The sequence below is a fragment of the Eptesicus fuscus genome, chromosome 12 (genome assembly GCF_027574615.1).
Source record: "Eptesicus fuscus isolate TK198812 chromosome 12, DD_ASM_mEF_20220401, whole genome shotgun sequence".
NCBI classification, from domain to species: Eukaryota; Metazoa; Chordata; class Mammalia; order Chiroptera; family Vespertilionidae; genus Eptesicus; species Eptesicus fuscus.
In genome coordinates this window covers 24,599,348-24,623,393 of record NC_072484.1, presented here as the reverse complement: position 1 = coordinate 24,623,393, position 24,046 = coordinate 24,599,348, and the positions used below count along the sequence as shown (strand labels likewise).

Here is a 24,046-nt window from a genome sequence, read left to right as displayed (position 1 = left end):
CACCAGGGGTGTGGCTGGCCTGCAAACCACCACAGGCCCCTCGCCCAGGCTGCCCCACACCCCAAGGGAACCCCCATCCTGATCCAGGACATCCTTCAGGGCAAACCAGCCGGCCCCCACCCATGCACCAGGCCTCTATCCTATCTAATAAAAGAGTAATATGCAGATTGACCATCACTCCAACACACAAGATTGCTGCCCCCATGTGGTCAAAGATGGCTGCCTCCATGTGGACACAAGATGGCCACCACAAGATGGCCAGCAGGGGAGGGCAGTTGGGAGGGACCAGGCTGGCAGAGGAGGGAAGTTGGAGTTGACCAGGCCTGCAGGGAAGGGCAGTTGTGGGGGACCCAGGCCTGCAGTGGAGAGCAGTTAGGGGGGACCAGGCCTGCAGGCGAGGGCAGTTAGGGGTAACCAGGCCTGCAGGGGACAGCAGTTAGGGGCAAACAGGCTGGCAGGGGAGCAGTTAGGCATAAATCAGGCTGGCAGAGGAGTGGTTAGGGGGTGATCAGACTGGCAGGCAGAAGCGGTTAGGGGCAATCAGGAAGGCAGGCAGGCAAGCAGTTGGGAGCCAGCAGTCCTGGATTGTGAGAGGGATGTCTGACTGCCTGTTTAGGCCCCATCCCACTGGGATCGGGCCTAAATGGGCAGTCAGACATCCCTGGAGGGGTCCCAGATTGGAGAGGGTTCAGGCTGGGCTGAGGGACAATCCCTCTCCCCCGTGAATGAATTTCGTGCACCGGGCCTCTAGTTAATTTATAAGTTTGCCTAGTTTGGGTCAATAAGTATGGTGATTGTAATGTCTGCCTTTTGAAAAATACTGACATTTCCTTTATGACCTAATCATGATTGGATTTTGGGATTGTTATATGTGTATGGGGTAGCTGAGGTACAAAGAGGAAAGAATATATAGAGATAGAAATAGAGATAGAGATATAAAAATGTATGGTTGTTAAACCTTCTGTTCCCATTTCTCTGCATTTTTTCAGCCATGCTTCCTGTTTCTTTTTGTGTTGCATTTCTTGAGAATTCCTTGACTCAACTTCATCTGAGTTCTCTTTATAATTCATATTTTTAATATTCTTTATAATTCTTTAAAAATTTTTACATTAAACAATTGTTTAAATTTAAAAAATTCTTTATAACTCTACTAAAAGTTTGAACTCAACCATCTTTTTTTAAATTTCTAAAAGTTGTAGTTAATTATGTTTTGGGAACAGAATGTACTCTCTCCTCCCTCAGAGGATATCAACCATACTTAAGCCAAAGCTATTTGTCCTATTAACTCTGTTTCCTTGGGTAAGTTCTCCTACTAACTGTGTTTGGCGTGTATGTCCTATGTCTTTGGCATTGCTTAAGTGTTTGACGCTTCTTGGTGGGTGCTCACCTTTACATTTAAAATGTCCTGCTTGCAGCTATTGAATGTACACCACAGTGCATAGTACTAAGAAAGGTGGATAAAAGGAACACTCAGCTTTTCTAGGTGCAGGCAGCCACCCTGAACCATGCCTGGGCTCTCTTTCAAAGTCATCTCAATCTTTTCTAGACAGCAGACATTCTGTTGGTTCCTGAGTGGCCCAAGTAAGGAAGAAGTGAGAGAGGCTTTACCAAGGGCAATAAAAAATTCCAGCCACTCCCACCTGATTCTGTACTCCATCATCCTGTGGACTCCTCCTGCCCATGCAGGCACCTTCAGGTTCTCGTGTAGGTTTTGCAGCAGCCCTCTCCTACATATAGGTTCAGGTGTGTGGTTCCTTTCTCTTATCTGGTGCCATCTGATACTGTGACCTTATTATTTTATATGATCTGAATAGAGAGAGGGGAAGCTTCCCAAATGATTACCTCCAGTATTTTTCTTTTTCTAAAATGTATTTTTATTGATTTCAGAGAGGAAAAGAGAGAGAGAGAGAGAGAGAGAGAGAGAGAGAGAGAGAGAGAGAGAGAAACATCAATGATGAGAGCAAATCATTGATCACTCTGCCTCCTGCATACCTCCCACTGGGGATGAAGCCCGAATCCTGGACATGTGCCCTGACTGGGAATTGAACTGTGACCTCCTGGTTCATAGGTGGATGCTCAACCACTGAGCCATGCTGGCCAGACACCTCTGGTATTTCTTAATGATATTATTTATCCAGGTATAGAAACAAAGAGAAGAGAAATTGGGGTCAGATGTAGGGAAGAAGAAAGAAAAAAGATAATATATGGACTTATTCCACGTGTATGAAGGAAAGCTTTGCAAACACATAAATATAAAGTGATTAACCTTTGATCTTTACTTGTTTTTAAAGTTGTATACTAATGAGATATTATTTTTTTTTATTTTTAGGTCTTGAATATAATCATGGCCAAACCTTATGAATTTAACTGGCAGAAGGAAGTTCCTTCCTTTATGCAAGAAGGAGCAATTTTTGACAGATATGAAGAGGTAAAGAGGGGTTATTAATCTTTCCTCTCAAAACATTCTTATAATTATTTCATTTTAATTACAGTATTGAGTAAATAGTCTCTGACACAGTAAGAGCATCTCTGAGATTTATAAGTTGGAATAGTTGGAAAGAGGCAAGTTATGAGATATAATAATGATAATGATACTGTATTTATTGAGCACTTGCCATGTGCCAGATGTGATGATAATGATGCTATAAATTATTGAGAGCTCACTGTGTGCCAGACAACCTTCTAAAACATTTTATGTATATTGTTTAATTCCTCACAACAACCTTATAAGGTTGTTGCTGTTATTATCTTCGATTTACAGATGGGTTTCATGTAGTAACAGTCTTTGCATACTGAAGTGCTTTTGGCAGGCTTTCCACATAAAATGTTCTATTTGTTATAAATGTAATAGTGATTTGACTTTGTGCTAGTCATTTGTTCTGCTGGTTTCATTTACATGGAACAGTTGGATCTAAGCTTTGCATGCCTCTTACTATTCCTGCAAGGTGGCAAGTGGCTGCAGGCTTTTTATGGAGCAGGGTCTTGGGACCATCCATCTGTTCAGAAGGTTGAGGAGGTAGTTGAAGCCCCATTGGCCTTATAAATGCCTTGTTTTTCTTAGATTGTACTTGAATCTGAGGTGAATTGGAGAAGGGCGTGTGGTGAAGCTGTGTTGCCTTTAAGGTCAAGTGAAATGGAAAACATCTGAAGACTTTATTTATAGTCAGAGTTGGTTCCTTTCAAAATCAATTGAAAGTTAGGTTGTAGCCCTCCTAGAGGTTCAGATTGTCAGGCCTTTGCTGAAAGTCTGTGGGCTGATGTGACTCAGTACTTATTGACTTGATTTTTCCAAAATGTGTTTCATAATACGCTCTAAATTTATACCACAGTGGCTTTGTAAGTAAACAAAATTGAGAAAGGCAAAGGATGGGCTATTCCTTGTATTGAATTAAAATGTTGAGGGACAGTTCTTTGTATAACTGAAAATTTACTGCTTCTCAGAAAGGACAGCTAATGACATTCTTCTACTAGTATAGGAAGAAACAGAAAATAGTATTCCACCACGTGAATACAACCATCGTTAATTCTTTGGCACTTTTCCTTTACTCTTTTTCTCTTTTTTTTCTCCTTTTTCATAGTTGTGATCATAGAATAACCTTTTGAAAATATCTATCATGACTCCCTATTGTAGGATAAAGGAAACTGCTCAGAATTAAATATAAGGCTTTCCATAATTTGGCTCTGGCCTATTTCTACAACTTTATTTCCTACCAATTTCCTACACACACTCTCTGCTTTAGCGATAAAAACACACTTACAAGTCTCCCAATAAACTATTCAATTACATGTTTTGTATTTGCTGCTCTCTCTTTCTGAAATAAACTTGTTCCTTTTTGTTTTACTAATGAACTCCTACTTATCCTTCAGAACCCAGATGAGAATTCTCCATCTCTTTAATATCTTCCTTGACACATTCAATAAGAATGGATAACTCCTTTGTGCTACTACTAACCTCCCCTTACACATATTATACTGCATTCACGTTTATTTAATGTTTTTGTCTCTCCTACTATATTCTGATTTTCTTGAGGTCAAGGTCCATGTTTTACTTATCTCTCTCCAGGGACTAGCAGAATGCCTACAACTGCTAAATTCACTAATTCTCTGTAGCTGTCTACTATTCAAAGGGATTTTAGATGCAATTGATTCCAACTCATTCTGGTTTATTTGTTCATTTTTCTTGATAATAGAAATGGTGAGAGGACTTGGTAATCCTTGAGACCAGGTGAGGATCTGTACCTCAACAGATTCAAAATATTAGGGTAAACCATCTGACACTTTTATCTTTGAAATAAAAAATTATTAGTATCAACAATCTGATATTGTTCAAATCTAATACAAAGTAAGCTTATTGCAGTTGATTGCTTTTATCCACTTTATACAACTTGGCAAAGAGGGCCAAGGACTAGCTTAGATGCATTTGTAAATCTTTCTTCCAAGTAAGCCAGATGTGCATTGGGGATCAGTGTCACCAAGATTATGTCCATTGCCCTTCATTATGAGCTGGTGAGAGACATCTCTCCCTGAATCTGCTAGAGTGTCTCCAAAGATTTGCAGTTACTAAGGCAGTTTCCTAGGCTTTGGAAAACTATAGGCTAACTAAAAAATACTACATGACTTCCAGTTACTCAGTGCAGGTAATTTTGAAGAGATGAAATACAATCACTGCTTGAGCATCTCTACTGCTATCAGATAAGCAGAAACATATTAAAGGAAAATGTGCTCTTTTGTTAAAGCAAAATGTGATTTGATGAACTGGAAGTTTGTCATCATGGAATCTTTTTTTTGTTCTTGTGATGATTTTCTTTGATTATTAATCCTTCATAACTTGCTCACATTTGGAAAATACTGATTATTTGCTCTTCTAAAGGCATTTGCTTTTTTTCCAGGTTCCTCTGAAAATTAGGTAAAACTAGGGACAAAAAAATCATGAATAAGTATTAAATACATCTAGCTAAGCTTTCAACTTTCTTAAGTGCTATTTTACTAGGATTTTAAGCAAAAAACTTAAACTTCATAAAGTAAATATGTCTCTTTATAACAACACTTGAGGCCCAGTGCATGAAATTTGTGCACTGGGGGTGGAGGGGCTCCCTCAGCCCAGCCTGCACCTTTGGAGTTGTCCAACTGATGGCTTAAGCTGGCAGTCAGACATCCTTAGTGCTGCCACAGAGGTGGGAGAAGCTTCCAACACCGCTGCTGCGCTTGCCAGCCATCAGCCTGACTCAGGGCTTCTGGCTGAGCGGTGCTCCCCCTGTGGGAGCGCACTGACCACTAGGGGGCAGCTCCTACGTTGAGCATATGCCCCCTGGTGGTCAGTGCACATCATAGCAACCGGTCGTTCTGCTGTTCAGTCTATTTGCATATTAGCTTTTTATTATATAGGATATGAAACCAGAAAGCCAAATAGTATTTCAAGTGGACTATAGCCATTTATTTTTTTATTTTCAAGTCCTATAAAATTCAGTTTTTTGGAACCATGGCCATTAAAATATTCAAGGCAACCAAATATAAGCAGAGAAGGTTTGTTTTTACAAGTTTTACATGGACAGCAGTGAGAAATGACAGCTGATAGCACAAGGGAGGAACAAGAATTAGAGAAACGACAACCTCAGCTTCCCAAAGTGTCATAGCAAAAGGACCACATGTGAAGGGACATAAATGGTTTCAGCATCATATGACAACTCTCACGATGGCCATCATTAAATATTAAATGATGTTCCACTGATTAGTTTAAAGAAGGCAGAGAGGTGGGTGAGCACTCACTAGGTCAGAAAAAAAAAAATACTAGCCATGGTTTTAAAATTATATATTATCTAATCAATAAATGAATAAATGTGATCAGTGCAATTGTATTTAAGCATTATTTTATTATTTCTGCATTACTGGGGTATTTTTTTGAAGTAGCCCCAAATTTCAGAAACTGCAGAATATATCCTGCATTGTAGCCTCTAATTGTATTCCCATGCCACTTCTAATTTTTTTTTTTTATCTCACATTGCTTGACTTAGAAGTTACTTAGATGCAAATACATTTTGTTTCTAAGCGGTGCTTGTTATAAAATCTTTTAAATAGAGGTTTTTCTATTGCAGAGAACAGAAACAGCAGTGCTTTTTAAAGCACATGCAACCCAAATGTCTCTAACTCAGCTGGTCTCCTGACTTTCCTTTTACATCCATAGTAAAGGGCTGAAGACCCCTGCTCCTGGCTACTCAGGGCCCTCCCACTCCTTCCCAGAATTCCTGGGTGCTTACAATCTTGGTGATTAGTCATATCCTCGGTGCCTTCTTACCTCTCTGTTCCAAGTTCTAGTTTGTTTCTCTTCCTAAACCCATTATATCATCGTGTCCCAGGAACAAGGACATTGGGTGGTAGCAGCACACACCAGGACAGACACGTTCAGATGAAATGTCTGAGATCATGCCGACTAAATTTCATTAGTCAGCCCTGCCAAAGTGTGTCTTGTTATCTGTTGTCTTTTGCCCCACTCTCCCACCAAGAGGTATGTTCCTGTTTCTTTTCTTTTTTAACCTCTCGCCCAGAGTCATTTTCCAATGTACCATTTTCCTCTTTCCCATATGCCTCTTCTCAAATAAAAACAAAACAACAACAACAACAACAACAAAAACCCTCTCCCTTTCAAGCCAAAGGCGAAACCTGGAAAATTCTAGTCCCTTGTCATCCTGAGCAGTTTGCCTCCATTTTCACCTCAAATTCTCCCATCTAGATTCCAGAGACCTCCTTCTCTTTTGCATAACTTTGAAGGGCAAAATTTAAAAGAACTGTATCTTTAAGAATGTTGCTATCCTAAAGAACAGTGATCACTGTAAGAACTTAGTAATGGACGTGGTCTGTATCTGTGCTGCCCATTACCAGTGTGGCTGTTCAGCACTTGAAATGTGGCTAGTGGGACTGAGGCATTGAGTTCTTAATTTTGTTTGTAATTTTAATTGACACTTATAAAGCTACCTGTGGCTGGTGGCTATCTAATTGGACAGCACAGTTCTAGACAATAAGCTTAAACTACTGTACAACCAGATTTGTAAATACCATCTTCCTCCCCTCCCCACCTCACCCCCCCCCCCCAAAAAAAAGAAAAAGTTTTCAGTTACCTTAGTTGAACTGAAATTTCAACTACAATTTCATCAGTCATTTCTTAGTGGCAGCTGGACCAGATATTTAAATGTTTTATAGATGATTTACCTGGGCCATCACTGGCCCCATCATCTCCACATCATAGATCCCAGCTTGGGCCACCCCTTTTTCTCACCCATGGGACTTTAATGCATCCGAGCAAGCTGCCCAGATGGAGTACCTTTTTCTGGTAGATACTTGACTTTTAGCTCCTCCCACCCACCACCCCCTCTCCAACATGCACATAAATGGGCCAGTTGGTGCATACAACTGCCACCAGGAAAACAGGAACAGTTATGGCACTTGTCAAAGCCAGGATCAAAGTGCAGGATCAGTACACACCTAAAGCCAGGCTAGTGGACAGGCCACATTTCCAAGGTGGTTTTGAAATCTCAGAGCAATTTGGCTCCACGTGGTGAAGCTCCAAAAGGCCCAAGCAGCCTACACACCCAGGCTGCTCATCAGTGAAGTGAGGAATTCTCAAATATAATCTGCAAAAGACTAAAAACACAACCCTCAGAGAAAGTATTTTGACTTAAAGATGTATTTAACTCTGCAGTGAGGACAGCAGCATGATGATCAAGTTAGTTCTAAGCGTGTTGGAGGAAGAGAGTTTGAATATAGTCAGGAAAGGAGAGCAAACAAGTGTTATCAACTAGATTCCAAACTGGTCACTACTCTATGGGGCCAAAAAGTTGTAACCTCTGGGGTTATCTTTTCTACCAGATACAAATCCCGTGCATCACTATAGAACAAGAAACGCTGCAGCTTATCTACCTAACTTCAAAGAGGCTGGGCCAAACAATGGTAAATAGTAAGCCAAACAGGTGTATTCTCATAGAAAGAAATCATTCTTGGGCTGATCTCTAGATAGTGCTCTTGTATAACATTGAAATAATATATAGCCAGCTTCCTATCTTGTTCCCAAGTTTTGGGTAACTTAAACTGAATTGTATTGACAGAGTCAGGATATTGGGCTCAAAGAGCAGAAAGTGAAGTTATAGCACATTACTTGTATTTACAGAGAAGGATACTTACATAGTCATCATAATGGCAATAATCATGATAATAATGTCTGTCTTTCAACTTTTAGAATCAACCTAAAAGTTGGCAAAGCATTTAATTATTGTTGACAAAAGAGAATGAAGAAGTTATTAATTTTGTTTAAAGTAAGGGTGCAGACAGATGTTGGACAATATGAGGGATTAGAGACATGGGGGGATAAACAGAGGGTTGATTTTCTCAGTGGGAGGTAATGTTGATATAGTTGGTGGTGCATTAAATAGAGGCTTTTGTTTATTATTCAGACAGTAAAGTTGCCAATTACAAAACCAACAAGGGAACGCCAGAGAAGTACATTTACGGATGCACTAAGCGCATCCTCTTCCTGAAAGAATGGTGTTTATCGTCATGTTTTCTGTAGTATTGAACAAACTTTTTGCATGTAATAGAAATCACGGGAGATTGTCCAGCCAGTGTGGCTCGCTTGGTTGAGCATTATCTAACACACCAAGAGATTGCTGGTTTGATTCCTGGTCAGGGCACATGCTTGGGTTACGGGCTTGATCCCCAGTAGGAATTGTGCAGGAGGCAGCCAATTGATGTTTCTCATTTATGTTTCTATCTCTCTCTTTCTTTAAAAAAAAATCAATAAAAACATATTTTACAAAAAGAAATCACATAATATTTAGTTAAAAATGAGCAAAAATGGAATTGAAAAGCACACTAAATTATCCAAAAGGATGAACAAATAAATGGATGCCTGTTCCTCCTTTCTCAGTCCTCCTCTCCCAGGGCCACTGTTGGCATCCTGATTGAAGTGGGCATTGTGTGTGGGTGCATGATAAGAACAGAAGTCTGAGTAGGCAGACGCCTCATCATATAGAGCAGCAGTTCTCAAAGTGTGCTCCCCAAGCCAGCATCACTTGGAACTTTATTAGAAATGCAAATTCTCAGAGATGGATCAGAAGCTCTGCAGATGGGCCCAGCAGTATGTTGAATAAGCCCTTCGAAGAACTTCTGTGCACACTCAAGTGTGAGAATCAGTGGTGTAGAACCAGAACAAGGAGTTTGGATTTTTCTTTCTCATTGTTATGGGAAGCAACTTCCCAACCGGGACTGACATGATCTAATTTACATCTGGAGGCAGTTGTGTTGGTAGCTGTGTGGAGAACCGTTTCTGGGGGTGTGGGCCAAGTGCGCGTAGGAGATGTGAGAGTGTGGTTGGAGACAGCAGGAAGTTAAAGAAGGTGAGCTGGAGTCATATTCCTTCCTCTTACTGGCTCTAGCTCCATAGACAACTTTCTTGACATCTCAGTGCTAGAAAAGAGCAGATGTTAAAGTGGGTGAGTTTGAGAGTATTTTTTCACCTAAAGATTATATGATTTCTCATTCATTTGCCTTTGGTTACCTTTCTTATCATCATAGCCATGTGACTCTTCCTCACACAATATGAAAAGCTGTGACTAGGCACCTAGGTACTTTTTCAGTTGGTCTGAACGCTGAAACAATCCAAAGTTGCACACATCAACCAGGGTTTAGCAAAAACACTCAGGCCAGCCTTTAAAACACCAGTACCGACAAAGTTATCAATACTCTCAAACCCTGAAAGCCTAGAGTTCTTTGTCATCCAAGAATTAGGCAGTTAAGGAATGGTCTGAATCATTTGGAAAGTTCCAGAAAGTAAGTTGATTCGAAACCAAAAGACTTTGTTTGGAGCCTTGACTCTGACATTACAAATTATGACCTTGAGCTGGTCCTTTCACCTGTCTGGGAGAGCATCCTTCTCACCTCAAATGGGGACAATATGTCTGTGCCAGAGGCTCCCAGTAGGAGTGTATGAGGCTCCCAGTGAGGATACCTCTTCAGCGCAAATATTTCATCACAGTTGAGACCATGTCTGTTCTGTAAAATGTTCAGCCAGTATCTCAATGAACACTGTTGAAAACCTATTATCGGTCAACTCTTAGCACTAATAATCATAACCCTAAAGTTTCTGCCAGTAAATGGCTTTTAATTTCTCCCAGCTTTCATCCCCTGCCTTAACTCAGAGTGAGGGGCAGATTAATAGATGTCCAGGATAACCTGGGTTCTTGCTACATAGATTCTTAGAGCACATTTGCTCCTTTACTCCTTAGAAGAGTGATTTCAAATCAGAGAGTTTACTGACCCGCCCTCCATCACCATCAGCTCCTCTGAGTGTGAGCTGGAGAAAGAAGAGCCTCAGCCCTTGATGCAAAGGAAGCTGTGCCTTGATTGGAGAAGTGGAAACATGTGTTAGATGATACATGCACTATAGGGTGCTAAGTAGAGCAGGTTCATCTTGGAGCTGACTTCAGCCTTCTGCATGGCTGTAAAACTCCTGGAAAGGGAATTTATGGACATCCTCATGTCTCAGAAGTTTCTGCTTTACTCACACAAGGGAAGCTCTGAAAAGCCTTCTTTCTGTATCTGTTGATTCTCAGTTGCCTTCAGCTTCAAATAATTCATATGCCAAAGTGGCATATTTTGGGTGGCATGGTCTAATCACCTTCAGTTGTTTAAGACAGAAACCATTTATGTGGGTCAGCAATCTGGGCTGGGCTCACTCAAGTGTTTACTGGGCCGACTGGAGGCTGAGTTAGGATGGCCCTAGCAGGATGGTCTCGTCTCCACCCCAGCTTGTCTGTCATCCTCCTGCAAGCAGGCTGGGTTTATTCTCTTTTCGGTACGCCCAAGCTACTGCTGCATTCTGTAGGCCAAAGCAAGTCACAAAGCCAGCCAGGCTCAAGGAGTAGGGGCGTGTACTCCACTTCTTGGTGGGAGGAGCTGCAAAGTCACATTGCAAGGGTTGTAGGTACAGAAGGGATGGAGGATTGTGGCCCTCTTTGCAATCAACCACAGTTGTCTTAGGCTCTTTTTATGTCATTGATCATCTCATGTTGAAAAGGCTTAGAACGGGGGTCAACATACTGTTTCTGTAAAAGACCAGGCTTTGTGAGCTACATAGTCTCTTTCTCATACACTCACCTTTACCTTTGTAGCACAAAAGCAGCCACAGAACATAGACAATCCATAAATGAATGAAGGGGCTGTATTCTAGTAAAAATTTCAAAAACAGGTGCCGATTGGATTTGACCTACAGGCCATAGTTTGCACACATCTACCTTAAAAGACAAATAATGTCACACAAAAATGAATAACAAATTAGTTTTGATGGTGAAGATGATACTTTCAGATTCAGGTAATTACTTTTAGTTCATCACTTTCTCTTACGAATGTAGGATTGTATTTTTAGTTTAGTCATCCTCCTTTTTTCCCTTTAAAATTGTATCAGCTTTGCTGCATAAGCAATCACTCTTGTCTTTCTTTTCTTTTCTAAGATGCTCCACTTTAGTTTGTCTCTGCTTATCTTCTCATTTTTATGTTTTTGCCCTCTGAAGTTTCTTTGAGTTTGCTTTTCCTCATTTCTTCACAAAGGTAGAAGATAACTCTATTCCTTAGAGGAATAGAAGCATTTCACCCATGAAATAGTGTCTGAGTCAGTCTTATAGAAAAACTCTAATACTTGAGACGGATGCTATTCATGGGTACAGGAAGGACTGCTTATTCATGGCGAGACGTGAGATGCATCCATTAGGCCACTAGAGAAAGAAATCCGGCGTGGCTTTAGGTTCCAAAGAAGTTTGAGGGAACGTAACAATACAACACAAAGCAGAAATAAGGTGTGTATATAATGAGTCAATCAATCAAATTAAAATATAAGGAACTAGCTAAGGAGCAATGTAAGTCTCTGAAACATTACTGTGCTATGCTAAAGAATTTAGTTAGAATCAATGGCTAACATGACAGTGCTGGTTCTCTGTGGCTTCTTTTCAACCTGAAGAGTGAATAGGAAAATGCTCAACATTAGCTCCTTCAAGCCACGTCTGTGGCTGCGGGTGCACAGGAGCACAGTGGTTGGGCATCCTTTTACTTAGGGTTGCTGGGGTGCAGCCTTGCCTATCGCAGGCTCATGGTGAAGAGGCCCAAAAGACATCCTGGCTTCGTCTGTCCATGCATTTTCTTTGGGAATGTACTCTGCTAATGCATGTGGTCTAGCCAGTAAATTAATAGAATTCATTCAAGTGTGAACAAATGAGCAGTCCAATGCCATATGCAGCATATTTTAAAGTGAATCAGTTTTGCAGTCCCTTCTTGAGTAACAAAATTGCATTTCTTTAACCTCAACTTAATGGGAGTGAATTCCCTGTTCCTAAAAATTACGAGGGAATATTTTCTTGTTGTTACTGGTTTGGGTTGTTTTTGGAGAGGGTACTTTGTAGTGCTTACAGTAGAAATATCTGCCACTGTGTGAACGACTAGGTGCTGTGCAAATGGTATTATTGTGCACATGCCATAAAAATGTTGTTTCTTTAAAGCCTCATGTGAACTCTATTGTGAGGTACGTCTTTTTAGCCTTATTTTTCAGATTGCAAAATCAGGACTTAAAATGGTTGAATCCGTGGCTGGTCACAGGCTAAGCAGAAAGATTCATACTAGCCAGCCTGCAGTGGTTCTCAGTGTGGTCCCAGCCAGCAGGCCAGCAGCATTAGCAGCACTTGAGACCTTGTTAGACATGCAGTTATCAGGCCCCTCCCCAGACCCAATGAATGGAAACTCTGGCTGCGGGCTCCAGCAGTCCCTGTGTTTAGGGCCTCTGTGTGATTCTGATGATACAGCTTGAGAACCATTAGGCATTGGGCAAGGTAAGGAGTTTTAGGCTTCCTGAGAAGGAAAAATAACGAAATCCATTTCAAGTTTTTAAATCTCCCCAAACAGGCAATACAGATAACAGGGGGAAGGAACTGATCAATAAGAGACTTCTCTTTTTCCAGAGGAGTTGAACATACTAGATTTTAAAGAGATCTTGACTTATTCTTAATGTGCCTGGCACAGTGCTAAGCACTTAACATCAATAATCCCTTTAAACCCTCAGGTGATTGTGTGGATTAAATGAGATCATTTCCACATTATACAGATGAGGAAAGAGAAGTTTAAATCAGTTAAGGAATTGCCAACTCTCCAAGATATAGTAATCAGTGGAGCCAGTCTCCAGAACTGATGTAGTGATAAAGAGAACATACAGGAATCACAGCTATTATGCGATTATGACTCAGAATGGCTACCTTGTCCAAAAGATGGGGTTCAGGTCACAGTTCCCAAAAATATGGTTCCTTGGCATATTGCATATTATAAGCTGAAGGTGACTAAGGAAACAGCAGAAGCAGGAAGGTCATACTGACCTTCCCCCTGCCTTTCTTCCTGGAAACAGGTCATAAAACCCTCATTTGAGAGATGTCCTCCCTATACCTAGAGGAAAAGCATCCTCTTCTCCGAAGACAAAGGCACCCATGAAGAATCTGAACAAACAGTTTTTGCAGTCTCCCTCAGTTTACCGCACTTACTCATACTCCTTACCCTGTCATATTTCTTCACTGTCCACTCTTCATCAAATGTCGCATAAAAATACTCAGGTCTAACTGTCTTTCTTTCCTTAGGCGGGCTTCCATGTTAAGTAAAACTTTAAATAAGTTTGTTTTTGTTTTTGCTAATCTGTGTTTGTCGGTTTAATTTTTAGACCCCACCAGGGATCCTAAGAGGGTCAACGAAAAATTTTTCTTCTCCTACACAAAGAAACATTTTTTTTGAAAATATATAGGATGTGGAAAATATACATACATATAATTTTAATATTTTTTCTAGAGTTTAGTAATGGAAACTAGAGCTGTTTAAAGACCTGGTTAGGTCTTTTAGTCACCCATTTACTTTATCTGTTTTAGACCATAATTATTACGCTGTTACATTCAGGTGTTCTTAATTTGATTCTCTTAGTGAAATGAGGATGGGAAAAAAAATATTTTCACCTATTTTTCCATAAGCTTCCATAAGCAAATAAGTGTCCCTAAGAACACTAAGACCTCTACATTTTGATCAATAAAAATCAGCCTTAAAGGAAAGAAACATTAACCAGGACTTTTTTAGTCTCTATTTTTAAAAGAATAAGTAAAATGTACTATGTGAAAGGAACATAATATTCTTTCAGTCAATGGAAATAGATATAAAATATTCTCAGCAGGGAAGCCTGTATTTTTAATGCCTAATATTGATTCTGATAAATTAATAAGAAGCACATGGTTTTTGAACTGCTTGCTCTGAACGCCATAAATAGTAAGAAATTGCTCTGCAATGGTGCCTTTTCCAAAACATGGAATGAGGTGCATGGGCTGAGCCAGTATAGCTGCCAAGGTCTCAAGGATGACATACTCTTTCTACTAGAGCGTTGCCCTAAGGACTGTCTTGCTGGCATCTCCACTGCTCTTCTGCTGTGGATTTTCTTCTCTCAAGTACCTAAAAGGGCGAGTGATCCTCTAAACTTTGGGAGACATAAAAAGGAGCCTAGTTTTTGCTCACCAAAGTCACGTTGCCAGGATATTGTTTGCAAATAAAGAAAGGTTTTTTGTGCTAAGTGGTATTTAGAGTAAAATCTATTCCAGAGAGCTCTTTCTGGAAGAGTTTGAAATAGACATCGTTGGTTAAGGGCATGGGTTTGGGGTTAAGCCAAAATTGGTTTAGTTTTGTCTTTGCTACTCAAGAGATAGGATCATGAACCAGTCTTAACTGAAACACAAGGCAAAACCTTCTTGTCTGAAAAATTGAAGTGATAATACCTACCTCGCAGGGCCATTGTGAGGGATAAGTGAGGTGGATTTTTTTTTTTTTCTGGATTAAACCGTCAGTGGCTTCCTATCTCTTTTCAATTGATTTGCAAGTCCATCCTGCCCGCCCCCGCTTACAAGTCTCTACATGACCTTTCACTTCACTTTCCTAACAGTGTTCCCTGAAAATACCAGACACACTCCAACCTCAAGGCCTTTGCACTTGCAGTTCCTCTCTGGACTGCTTTTCCCCATATACCCTCAGTTCTCATGGTTCATTGCCTCACCTCATCCCAGTTCTGCTCAAAGTCACTTCATCCAAGAGGCCTTCATGATCATCTCACTTAAAAAAATCTGTGTGTACACATATCCATTCACATATTCTCCTTACCTTTTTAGATCTTCATATTCACATTGATCAATTTATTACAATGTGTTACTTGTTTTCTGTTCCGTGTCAAAATCCCTTTCTAGAATATAAGACATGAGAATCGAGACTTTGTTTTTATTTACTGCTATATCCCTAGCAAGAAATTCATTTATCACTCAATAGGTACAGTGATCTAGCAAGTCCTTAGTTATATATCTTGGACTCAAATTTATTGTTATTTAAATGGTCCCTAATCTCTAAGGAATTTTAAGAGTACTGAGGAACTGGACCTGGAGGTCCTTTATGGCAATCTGGAGAAGGTTAACAAAAGGTAGCAGCCATGGAGGTGAGGCACTTAAATCTTCCAAGAGAAACCTGCCACTAGAGTATGGTTAGTGGACCGCCTCCAACCGCAGCATCGTCAGTACCCAGCCAATGAGTACCATAGCAGACTATTGGAGCTGATCCTTCCCTGCCCCACATGAGGCTCCATGGGTGAACAGGCCTTGCTCTGGGGCACCCATCTCCACCTGGTGGATATGTTCTGCAGCCTGAGACCCTTCCTACCTAGTCCTGCTTCCTCCCTGCTCTCGTTTCCCAGGTATTAGTCCTGCCTCATGCTTTGAAGGCTCTCCTTCCTCCTCCTGCTTCCTCTCCCCTTTCTCTTTCGCAGGCATATCCCCTAATGAATCTCTTGCACTTCCAAGTCTGTCTCAATATCTGTTCTTTGATGACCCAACTGATGCAACACCTCTCTCTAACCCACCTCCCCCACCACTCCATCCCAGCCCCATGTAGGATGGTCACATGCTAAGTCTTTGGGACTACAATTTTCTGAGGCCAACCCTGCACTCACTGCAAAATTTTCTAGAAGGCAGCAGTGGTTCTTGTGTGCATGTCCCAGTCATTGCTGTAGACTTTGTTTAGACACAATAAAAAGGGATAGAGCCAGAATTGGCCCTAAGAGCCAGTGGGAATGGTATATCTTTGAGACCTAAATATAAGCTATATAAGAAGACAAAGTAGGAAGGGAATGACATATCACACAGCTAGTGTGAAGAAAGGCATTTTTAAAAGCTGACTTATTTAAGTGGAAATGCATATATCCAAGGAAAAGTCCATGGAAGTCATTGTGATTCCTTTCTTTTTAGCAACTGTATTCAACATGGTCTGTCATCTCCATATAACAATAGTTTAAAACAGTCTTTCCTTGACCTGCCTTCTTCAATTATTGTATGTCTCTGTGTCACCATATGTCTAATCACATGCTCAGTGCAATTTAATATTCTGGAATGAATTGTGCTTTTATTAGAAGTGCTTTACTGACAAGAAGGACTTAACCAGGTTTGTCATATTTCAAGTACATTTGCAAAGCACATCTCCTGTTGTCCTTAGAATTTGGAGGGGAGGGGATGTTAAAGAAAATGTTATTTATGAAGCTGTATCCAGGAGACTGCTACAGTGGTGTTTTGCAGAAGGGGAGAGAAGTTGAGCTCAACTCTGAATACAACAAGGAAAGGGGGCTTATAGCTAAGGAGCGATGGGGGTCAATGGATGGAAAATTACTAAGAGGAAACATCAAGGGTAAGGGGAGATTTTGGCTAAACCAACCTAACAGTTTTTTTGCTGAAGGCAGATTAAATCCCACCTGGGAGATGGTGAAGGTTGAAGAACCCGATCAGATATCAGGGGTGATCAGATATTGAGGATGGGAGATTCTGGCTAAACCAACTTAGCAGGATTCTTGCTATCATTGGGCATTGATTGCAGAGACAGACACTGAACCCCAAAAGTTGAGGCCTAATTGGGAAGAATATTCAGAGAAGCCTGATTCAAGTTTGCTCAAGGAGAGAATTGTTGGGGTGGTGTGGGGAAGGGAAGGGAAAAGAGGTGACATATATTTTTAATATTTGTTGCAAAAACATTTCTTTTTCTCCCTGGCTCTGAGTACGCTAGTCTTCTTTAATTTTCCCTTATTTTAGTTGCTAAGGCAACTCTTTTCACTAACATGAGTTTTCCTGTCCAAGAAAGTTACTTTGAGTGACCACGAACTCCGAATGGCATGTTTTGTTGACAGTGTTCTTCCTTCTTCAAGCTGAGAGGTAGTTGCCAAATATCTTAGGAATAATTTCTTCAAGTGTTTATGGCAAGTATCAGGGAGCCTGTCCCAAAATTCTGCTACAACACAGGAGTCCTCTCAGAATCTGAGCAGCTAGGGCTGGCCTCAGAATGTCCTGATGGGAGAGGGACAAAGAGACAGCCACTGAGTTTGGCATCTCACACTGGCAGACTTTAAAAGTTAAGTCCCAATGATTTAAGGTCTTTATCTGGAAGTGAAAGAGAAAGTGGGAATTCATAACTATTGATGACCATAAAGTAACCCATTGGAAGCATAAAGTTTGACTCTCTCAGGTGGCTCGACCTCGCACTTCCTTCCTCCCCCAAAGCCTCGTTGAGCTGACCACGTTCCCACACAGCCAGGAGGTGTCAGAGAACTTGTTAATAAGAAGCGCCATCTGGCCCACTTTAAGTTGCTTTTAAAATAAAGCCTGAACAATCAGGAAAGCTGATGTGCTTTTCTCTTGTTGCTGCTTTTCAGTAGACTCTTCCAAGCCAGGCCTTTTGGGAAGTTAATATTCTGTATTTCTGAGCTGAGAATAAAATGAAACGAGTGCATTTAAACTTTCCACTTGATACAAGAATAAGTGTCCCCTGTATCTCACAGTCATGGCTGAAATGAGAGCTTTAAATGCTCCTGGTTGCTGATTGAGAGCAGACATTGTTATTTCTGTTTCTATGGCATTTAGAAACTCAAGATGAACAGTGGGTCTGGCACCTGTAAAACTTGCTGAATGAATCACTTGTGTCCCCTCACCTTCAGAGAGTGATCTGCCATGTTAGGGAGATTCAGGGCAGAGCCGCCAACTCAGAGATTACCTCCTCTGGTCACTACTGCCTGCCATGCCCAGGCTCACCATGCCCATGAAGAAGGGAGAAGCTAAGCTGTTCTGATGGCTCCCTGTGCCTGATGTACAGACTGAGGCTGGCCTGGGCAGAGAAGAACAGGCACAACCAGACCTCCCCAAACTTTCAGCGAGTCTAACCCAACAGTAATTAATAATCTCTGGGTCTCCCTTATGCATAGACTCTCCGATTTGCATTCTGGATCAGAAGAAATCAGCACACAGTGGCACCAATGCTCGTTGCAAACATCCATGTAACAGAAATGTTCTTTCTGCTGCAGTGTCCATGTGGCGCTGCCACTTATTATGTGTCCTCTTGGGCGACTCGGTCACCTCAGTTAGGGTCAGTTTCCTCATCTGTAATACAGGGATGGTGGTATTTTCCTCATTTGTTTCTTGGGTGATTAATCATGATCAATACTAGCAACATTAGTCATAATTACTATTACTGTGTTATTATATTAATAACTAGAGGCCTGGTGCATGAAATTCGTGCATGGAGGGGGGTTGTCCCTCAGCCCAGCCTGTACCCTCTCCAATAGGGGACCCCTCGAGGGATGTCCGACTGCCCATTTAGGCCCGATCCCGGAGGGCAGTCGGATCCCTAAACTGGCAGTCAGACATCCCTCTCACAATCCAGGACTGCTGTCTCCCAACTGCTTGCCTGCCTGCCTTCCTGATTGCCCCTAACCGCTTCTGCCTGCCAGCCTGATCACACCCTAACCACTCAGCTGCCAGCTGTTTGCCCCCAACTTCCCTCCTCTGCCGACCTGGTCACCCCTAACTGCCCTCTCCTGCAGGGTTGATCACCTCCAACTGCCTTCCCTTGCAGGCTTGGTCCCTCTCAACTGCCCTCCCTTGCAGGCTGGGTGCCTCCCAACAGCCCTCTCCTGCTGGCCATCTTGTGGTGGCCATCTTGTGTCCACATGGGGGCAGGATCTTTGGCCACATGGGGGCAGCTATATTGTATGTTGCAGTGATGATCAATCTGCATATTACTCTTTTATTAGATAGGATAGAGGCCTGGTGCACGGGTGGGGGCCAGCTGGTTTGCCCTGAAGGACATCCCGGATCAGGTGGGGGTTCCCTTGGGATGTGGGGCGGCCTGAGCGAGGGGCCTGTGGTGGTTGGCAGGCTGGCCACGCCCCCTGGCAACCCAAGCAGAGGCCCTGGTATCTGGAATTTATTTTCCTTCTACAATTGAAACTTTGTAGCCTGGAGCTGAGCCAAGCCTGGGGCTCCCTTCGAGGCCAGCAGCCATTTGTGTTGGGGTTATAATTGAAACTTTGTTGCCTTAAGTGGGTGGGCCCGGCCAGGGTGTGTGGAAAGCTTTGCTTTCCCTGTTGCCGGTGGCAACCCTGGCCTGCTCTCTCAAGCTCCATTCTGCTGCCATTTGTTTGAATTTGTTTACCTTCTATAATTGAAACTTTGTAGCTTGAGTGGAGGCTTAGGCCTGGCAAGGGCAGGCGGAAAGCTTGGCTTCCTCTGTTACCTAGGAAACCTTGCTCTCTGTGGCTGTAGCCATCTTGGTTTGGGTTAATTTGCATACTCACTCTGATTGGATGGTGGGCGTGGCTTGTGGGTGTGTCGGAGGTATGGTCAATTTGCATATTTGTCTATTATTAGATAGGATTAATAGTTTCCTGGGTTCATATTATGCATCAAGCACTCTAATGCCCAGAGGTAATCTGTGAGGTAGTTATTATTGTTGATGCTGTTATTCCTGCTTTTGGAGATGAAAAAATAAGCTCCAATAAGCCGGTAAGTGACCAGCCACATCTGGATCAGGTCTGTCTGACCCTGAAACTATTGGAGAACACCCAATAGTTTCTGGTGTTTATGAAATGGTTTTTGTGCTTATTTATACATGTTTCTCCCACAGCCCACAGGGAGCTGTAATGCAGAATTATGTATCATTAGATAAAATAAATAGCACAGGGATATAGACTGAAAGGAGAACCAAATATGAAAGCACATCAAATTACTGGCAAGATGAACAGGCAGCGCCTCTGTGGGTAGCAAGAATGTCCCATAAAGTGGAAATAAGTGAGCTGCAGATTGGCCACTTGTGATCCTGGTAGCAAAGCAGTGCAGGCACGAGAAACAGTTTCAGGACTTGCAGTGTCTGTTAGGTTGCAAGGAAAGCGACAGATCAGGAAAAACACCTTTTCTTAGCCCTAAGATCTGAGAAAAAATTCTGACATGGTGTATGAGGTAGTGAAATACACCACTCCTAACAGCCTAGTAACTAAGACAGTCTGCACATTGGAGAGAATCCTCCAGAAATGCAGCAATTAGAGCTAAAACATCCCGAAGCCCTTCTAATCCTGGTGATGGTTACTGGCATCCAGTGACAAGAACAGCAAAGCCTCCTCCAGACGTGACTGCCAAGCAGCTACTGGGCCCCCTGCCTCACAATGTCACTGTGTCACTAATGGTCTCAGAGCAGGTGTGATTCAAATGTGCGCGTCAGTGTAGAGAACAATCCCAGCTCTGCCCCACCAGCTACACAATACTGGGTGAGGCCTTCATTCCCATGCCTCGATGGCCTTCTCTGGGAAATTGGAAGAATAATAGTACCCCCCTCACAGGAGTGTTGGGAGGTTGGTAAGTTAATGTGTACAGAGTGCTCAGAGCACTGCCTGGCGCTTAGTAGACACTGTGCCCGTTGGCTGGTAACAGCTGGCGCAGTGGTTCAGAAGCAGACCTTTGGCATTGTTCTTCGGGAAGCTAGATATAGAAGTAGAATCCCTTGTGGGTTCTGGTTGAGCATTATATATGGAGGGAAGGGTCTATATTAAATTGGGTTTATAGCTTAACCCAATAGGGACCTCTGCTCAAAGAATCAAAGGCAAAGGAAAGGGATGCAAAAGTTGCAAATGCTTCTCTGTTGTGTGACAGGTTTCTTCACAAGGTAAATAGCGAATAACAAGGGTTCAGGATGCCAAGGTCATGGCCACAGCCAGGGCCAGTGCCCTTCTGCTCCTCTACAGAAGGACAGCTGAGAAGCCCTGTGTCAGTCACCTCAAACCCTGTAAATGGAAGGGAGATTAACAAATGAAATGAACATTCTGGATCCTCCCAAGGGGAAACCATACCCATGAGAGGAAAAGCAACTCCAGGACCCGCGCCCATCTGTTACAGCAGTCCATAAATCATTCTGACGGCAGCGTGTCATCACCAAGGGCTTTAGTTTTTACTTGAAAAAAATGTTGCTATTCAGACTGGAAAGTTTGTGTGCAGAATCCAAAAGGATCTGCTAAACAAAGTTTAGCCAATTCCTCTGGAATGAAGAGCTGAAATAAATAGGCCACGAGGCACCTCTTGGGCTGTTAGCTTCCAGGATCTGATAGAAGCAGGAGCTCTGGGATCTGTAGGTTAACTCTCTCCCAGACACCACCTGCCTGCACAGTCCTACAGTCCTGAGGCCACACCAGGCACTTCTGGTTTGGTGGGAGTGGTCTATAACGTTACTGATACTTGATAAAACCCCTAACTGAGACTTCACTTGTCTCTCTCCAACCTTCACAAGGTCCTTTTCTCTTCCACTCAATTCTTATCAAACCAGGAAACGAGCCCCATGTTTACCCAAAGGTGGGGCCTGCCAAAGCAATGTTCATTTACTGACAATCCCCAAATCCGGTGGTGATAGGTGGAGGGGAACCGGATCTGTCAAGGTTGACCGAGTAGAACAGACACAGGCTTTGGAATCAGAGAAACCTGTTTGAATCCCAGGTCTGTTCCTTATCAACTATGGCTTTAAAGAAGTCACTCTTCTTAAAAAAAAAATTTTAATCCCTAAAATTGCTTTGTCCAATACAGTAATGACAAACCACATGTAACTATTAAAGTGAAATGAATGAATGAAAATTAAAAATGTACCCCATCTGTTGCACTAGGCACATTTCAAGTGCATCATCAGCCCCATGGGGCTCTCATAGCTACCATGTTGGGCTGCACCCAATCTGGCATAGTTACATCATCCTGAAAAGTCTGCTGGACGGTGCTGATCTGGTCCAAAATTTTGTAGGGCTGCCATGAGATTTAGTGTTTGTGAAATGCCTGGCACAAAAGCCCTCAAATAATAATTGAGATGTTTTCTCATAACTACTCAACTTGCTCAGCATTGACCTTGTCACTGGTACTGAGGCCTGTTTTGATCATTTTGATAGCCTGTGAGGTTGGCATCAGTTTTCCCAGTTTAAGATGGGAAAAAGGAAGCTTGGTGAGGTTCTCCAGCAGATGCCTGGTGAGGAGGCCGGCATTCGAGCCCAGGAGCTATAAACCACAAGGTCTGGACCTGGTGTCCCTTGGAGGATCCTATTTCTCAGAAAGCAGGAGTGTTGTGGTGGACTGTGAAAATCCTCACGCATTTCACTCCCGTCTACGTCCTGATCTACTGGTGCAGCCACAAGCAACAAAGGAGCCTCTCAACAGCTAGCGTTTAAACAAAGTGCAGTTAATGCGTTTCCTAGCTGGTCCAAAATCCCTGTCCCTAGCTGGTTGTTAGGCTTGGCTGTCCCCTATTTGATGATGCTGTAGAAAGATATAGTCATTCACAGTGAATGTGGGTGACCGTGGTAGCGAAAGGGTAAGAAATAACCACAAATCAAAAAAATAAAATCAATTACCTATTATCTAGAAACCCCACCCAAATACTTTCCTTGACTTCTGTCAGCATATTCTGCTTGCCAGGTTCTCTGCCATTCCTTATAACAAGAAACGGGACTCAATTTTATTTAACCAAATGACGTAAAGTTGAAATAAAGGGGGGAAATGTAGCCTGTCATTTTGAAAGGAGCTTGGATCTTTGAACGATAGATTGTGATGTTGAAGAGTGTTGAAGTAGCACATGTTAGGGCAAGTGTCTCGGGAAGCCCACAGTGGCCCAGGCCCCTCAGCACAGGGACCCTGGAGGCACAAGTACCTTCTAGCTACAGTGATTCCAGCAAAAGTGAGTTTTCTAGTCTCTCTCAAACAAAATGCTCCCCTGACTCCCAACTTGTCTATAGTTTCACCAAAGGAGTGCCTGTCCCTTTCATTTCCTTTGTCCCAGTGGTCTAAGGAAAGGTAGGTTGGGCTGGATGAGTGAACTAGATAGACCGTGAGCTCTAAAGTGTGACTGTGACAAATTTTCACTGAGTCATCTGAGAACTGAAATGCTGAGCCCCCTGAACAAAGTTCCTTACCAGAGGGTTCTATTACCATTTGTTCATGGACAACACAGATTTGCAAAGGAGAAGGAGCCCAGCTCCCTTTTATGCTCTCCCTTGCCCTGCCAAGTCTGGAAGAAAATTTCCAGACAAGGGGACTTATTGCCTCAGCATGGTCCCTGGGCCACAGCCCAAGTTGTGGTTGGTAGGTATCTGTGTGAAATTTAAAACTGCTGTTAGGTAAAGAAAAAAGAAAGAAAAACACACAAAAAGAATAGAGACTCTGTGTCTTTACTCATCAGAAAGTCATGTCCTTCTGTTTGTTAGTGGGGGTGGAGGGAAACCTAAATAGGTTGTGTTTCAGCTTCTTGCCGCTGATTGGCACATACCCTCAGATTTGCTCTCTGATTTTCATGGGTAGTTTGAACACATTTGGTCTAAGAATCTTCCAGTCACAGTTGACAAGCTCATGGTGGGCTTTGTTGGAAACTTTGCACTTAGAATTGCTCAGAACTTCTTAGAGGTCTCACTGGGGAATTTCTATTCTGGCAATTGCCCCTCCTAACATCTGATATGTTTTATCTATGAATTATATGGGCACCTGGTAATAGTATCTTTTCCCTTTTTGCTTTTGTTGCTAGAAAACCTAGAGCTGAATTGGCATCCTATTTTCACTCTGTGGGGCCTTATGACAAGCATTTCTGAAAACTTTTTTTAATCTTTCCTTACTTCGCTATTTTGCCTTATTTT

The 24,046-nt window shown here is 42.3% G+C and overlaps 1 protein-coding gene across 1 annotated transcript in view; it reads left to right on the top strand.

Moving 5' to 3' along the window:
- PLCB4 (phospholipase C beta 4) overlaps positions 1-24,046 on the top strand; it is a 219,256-nt gene that overhangs the window by 63,382 nt on the left and 131,828 nt on the right. Inside the window, exon 2 of the mRNA XM_054724007.1 lies at positions 2,330-2,428. Within this exon, the coding sequence (XP_054579982.1) occupies positions 2,330-2,428 (99 nt within the window). The remainder of the gene's footprint in view (positions 1-2,329; positions 2,429-24,046) is intronic.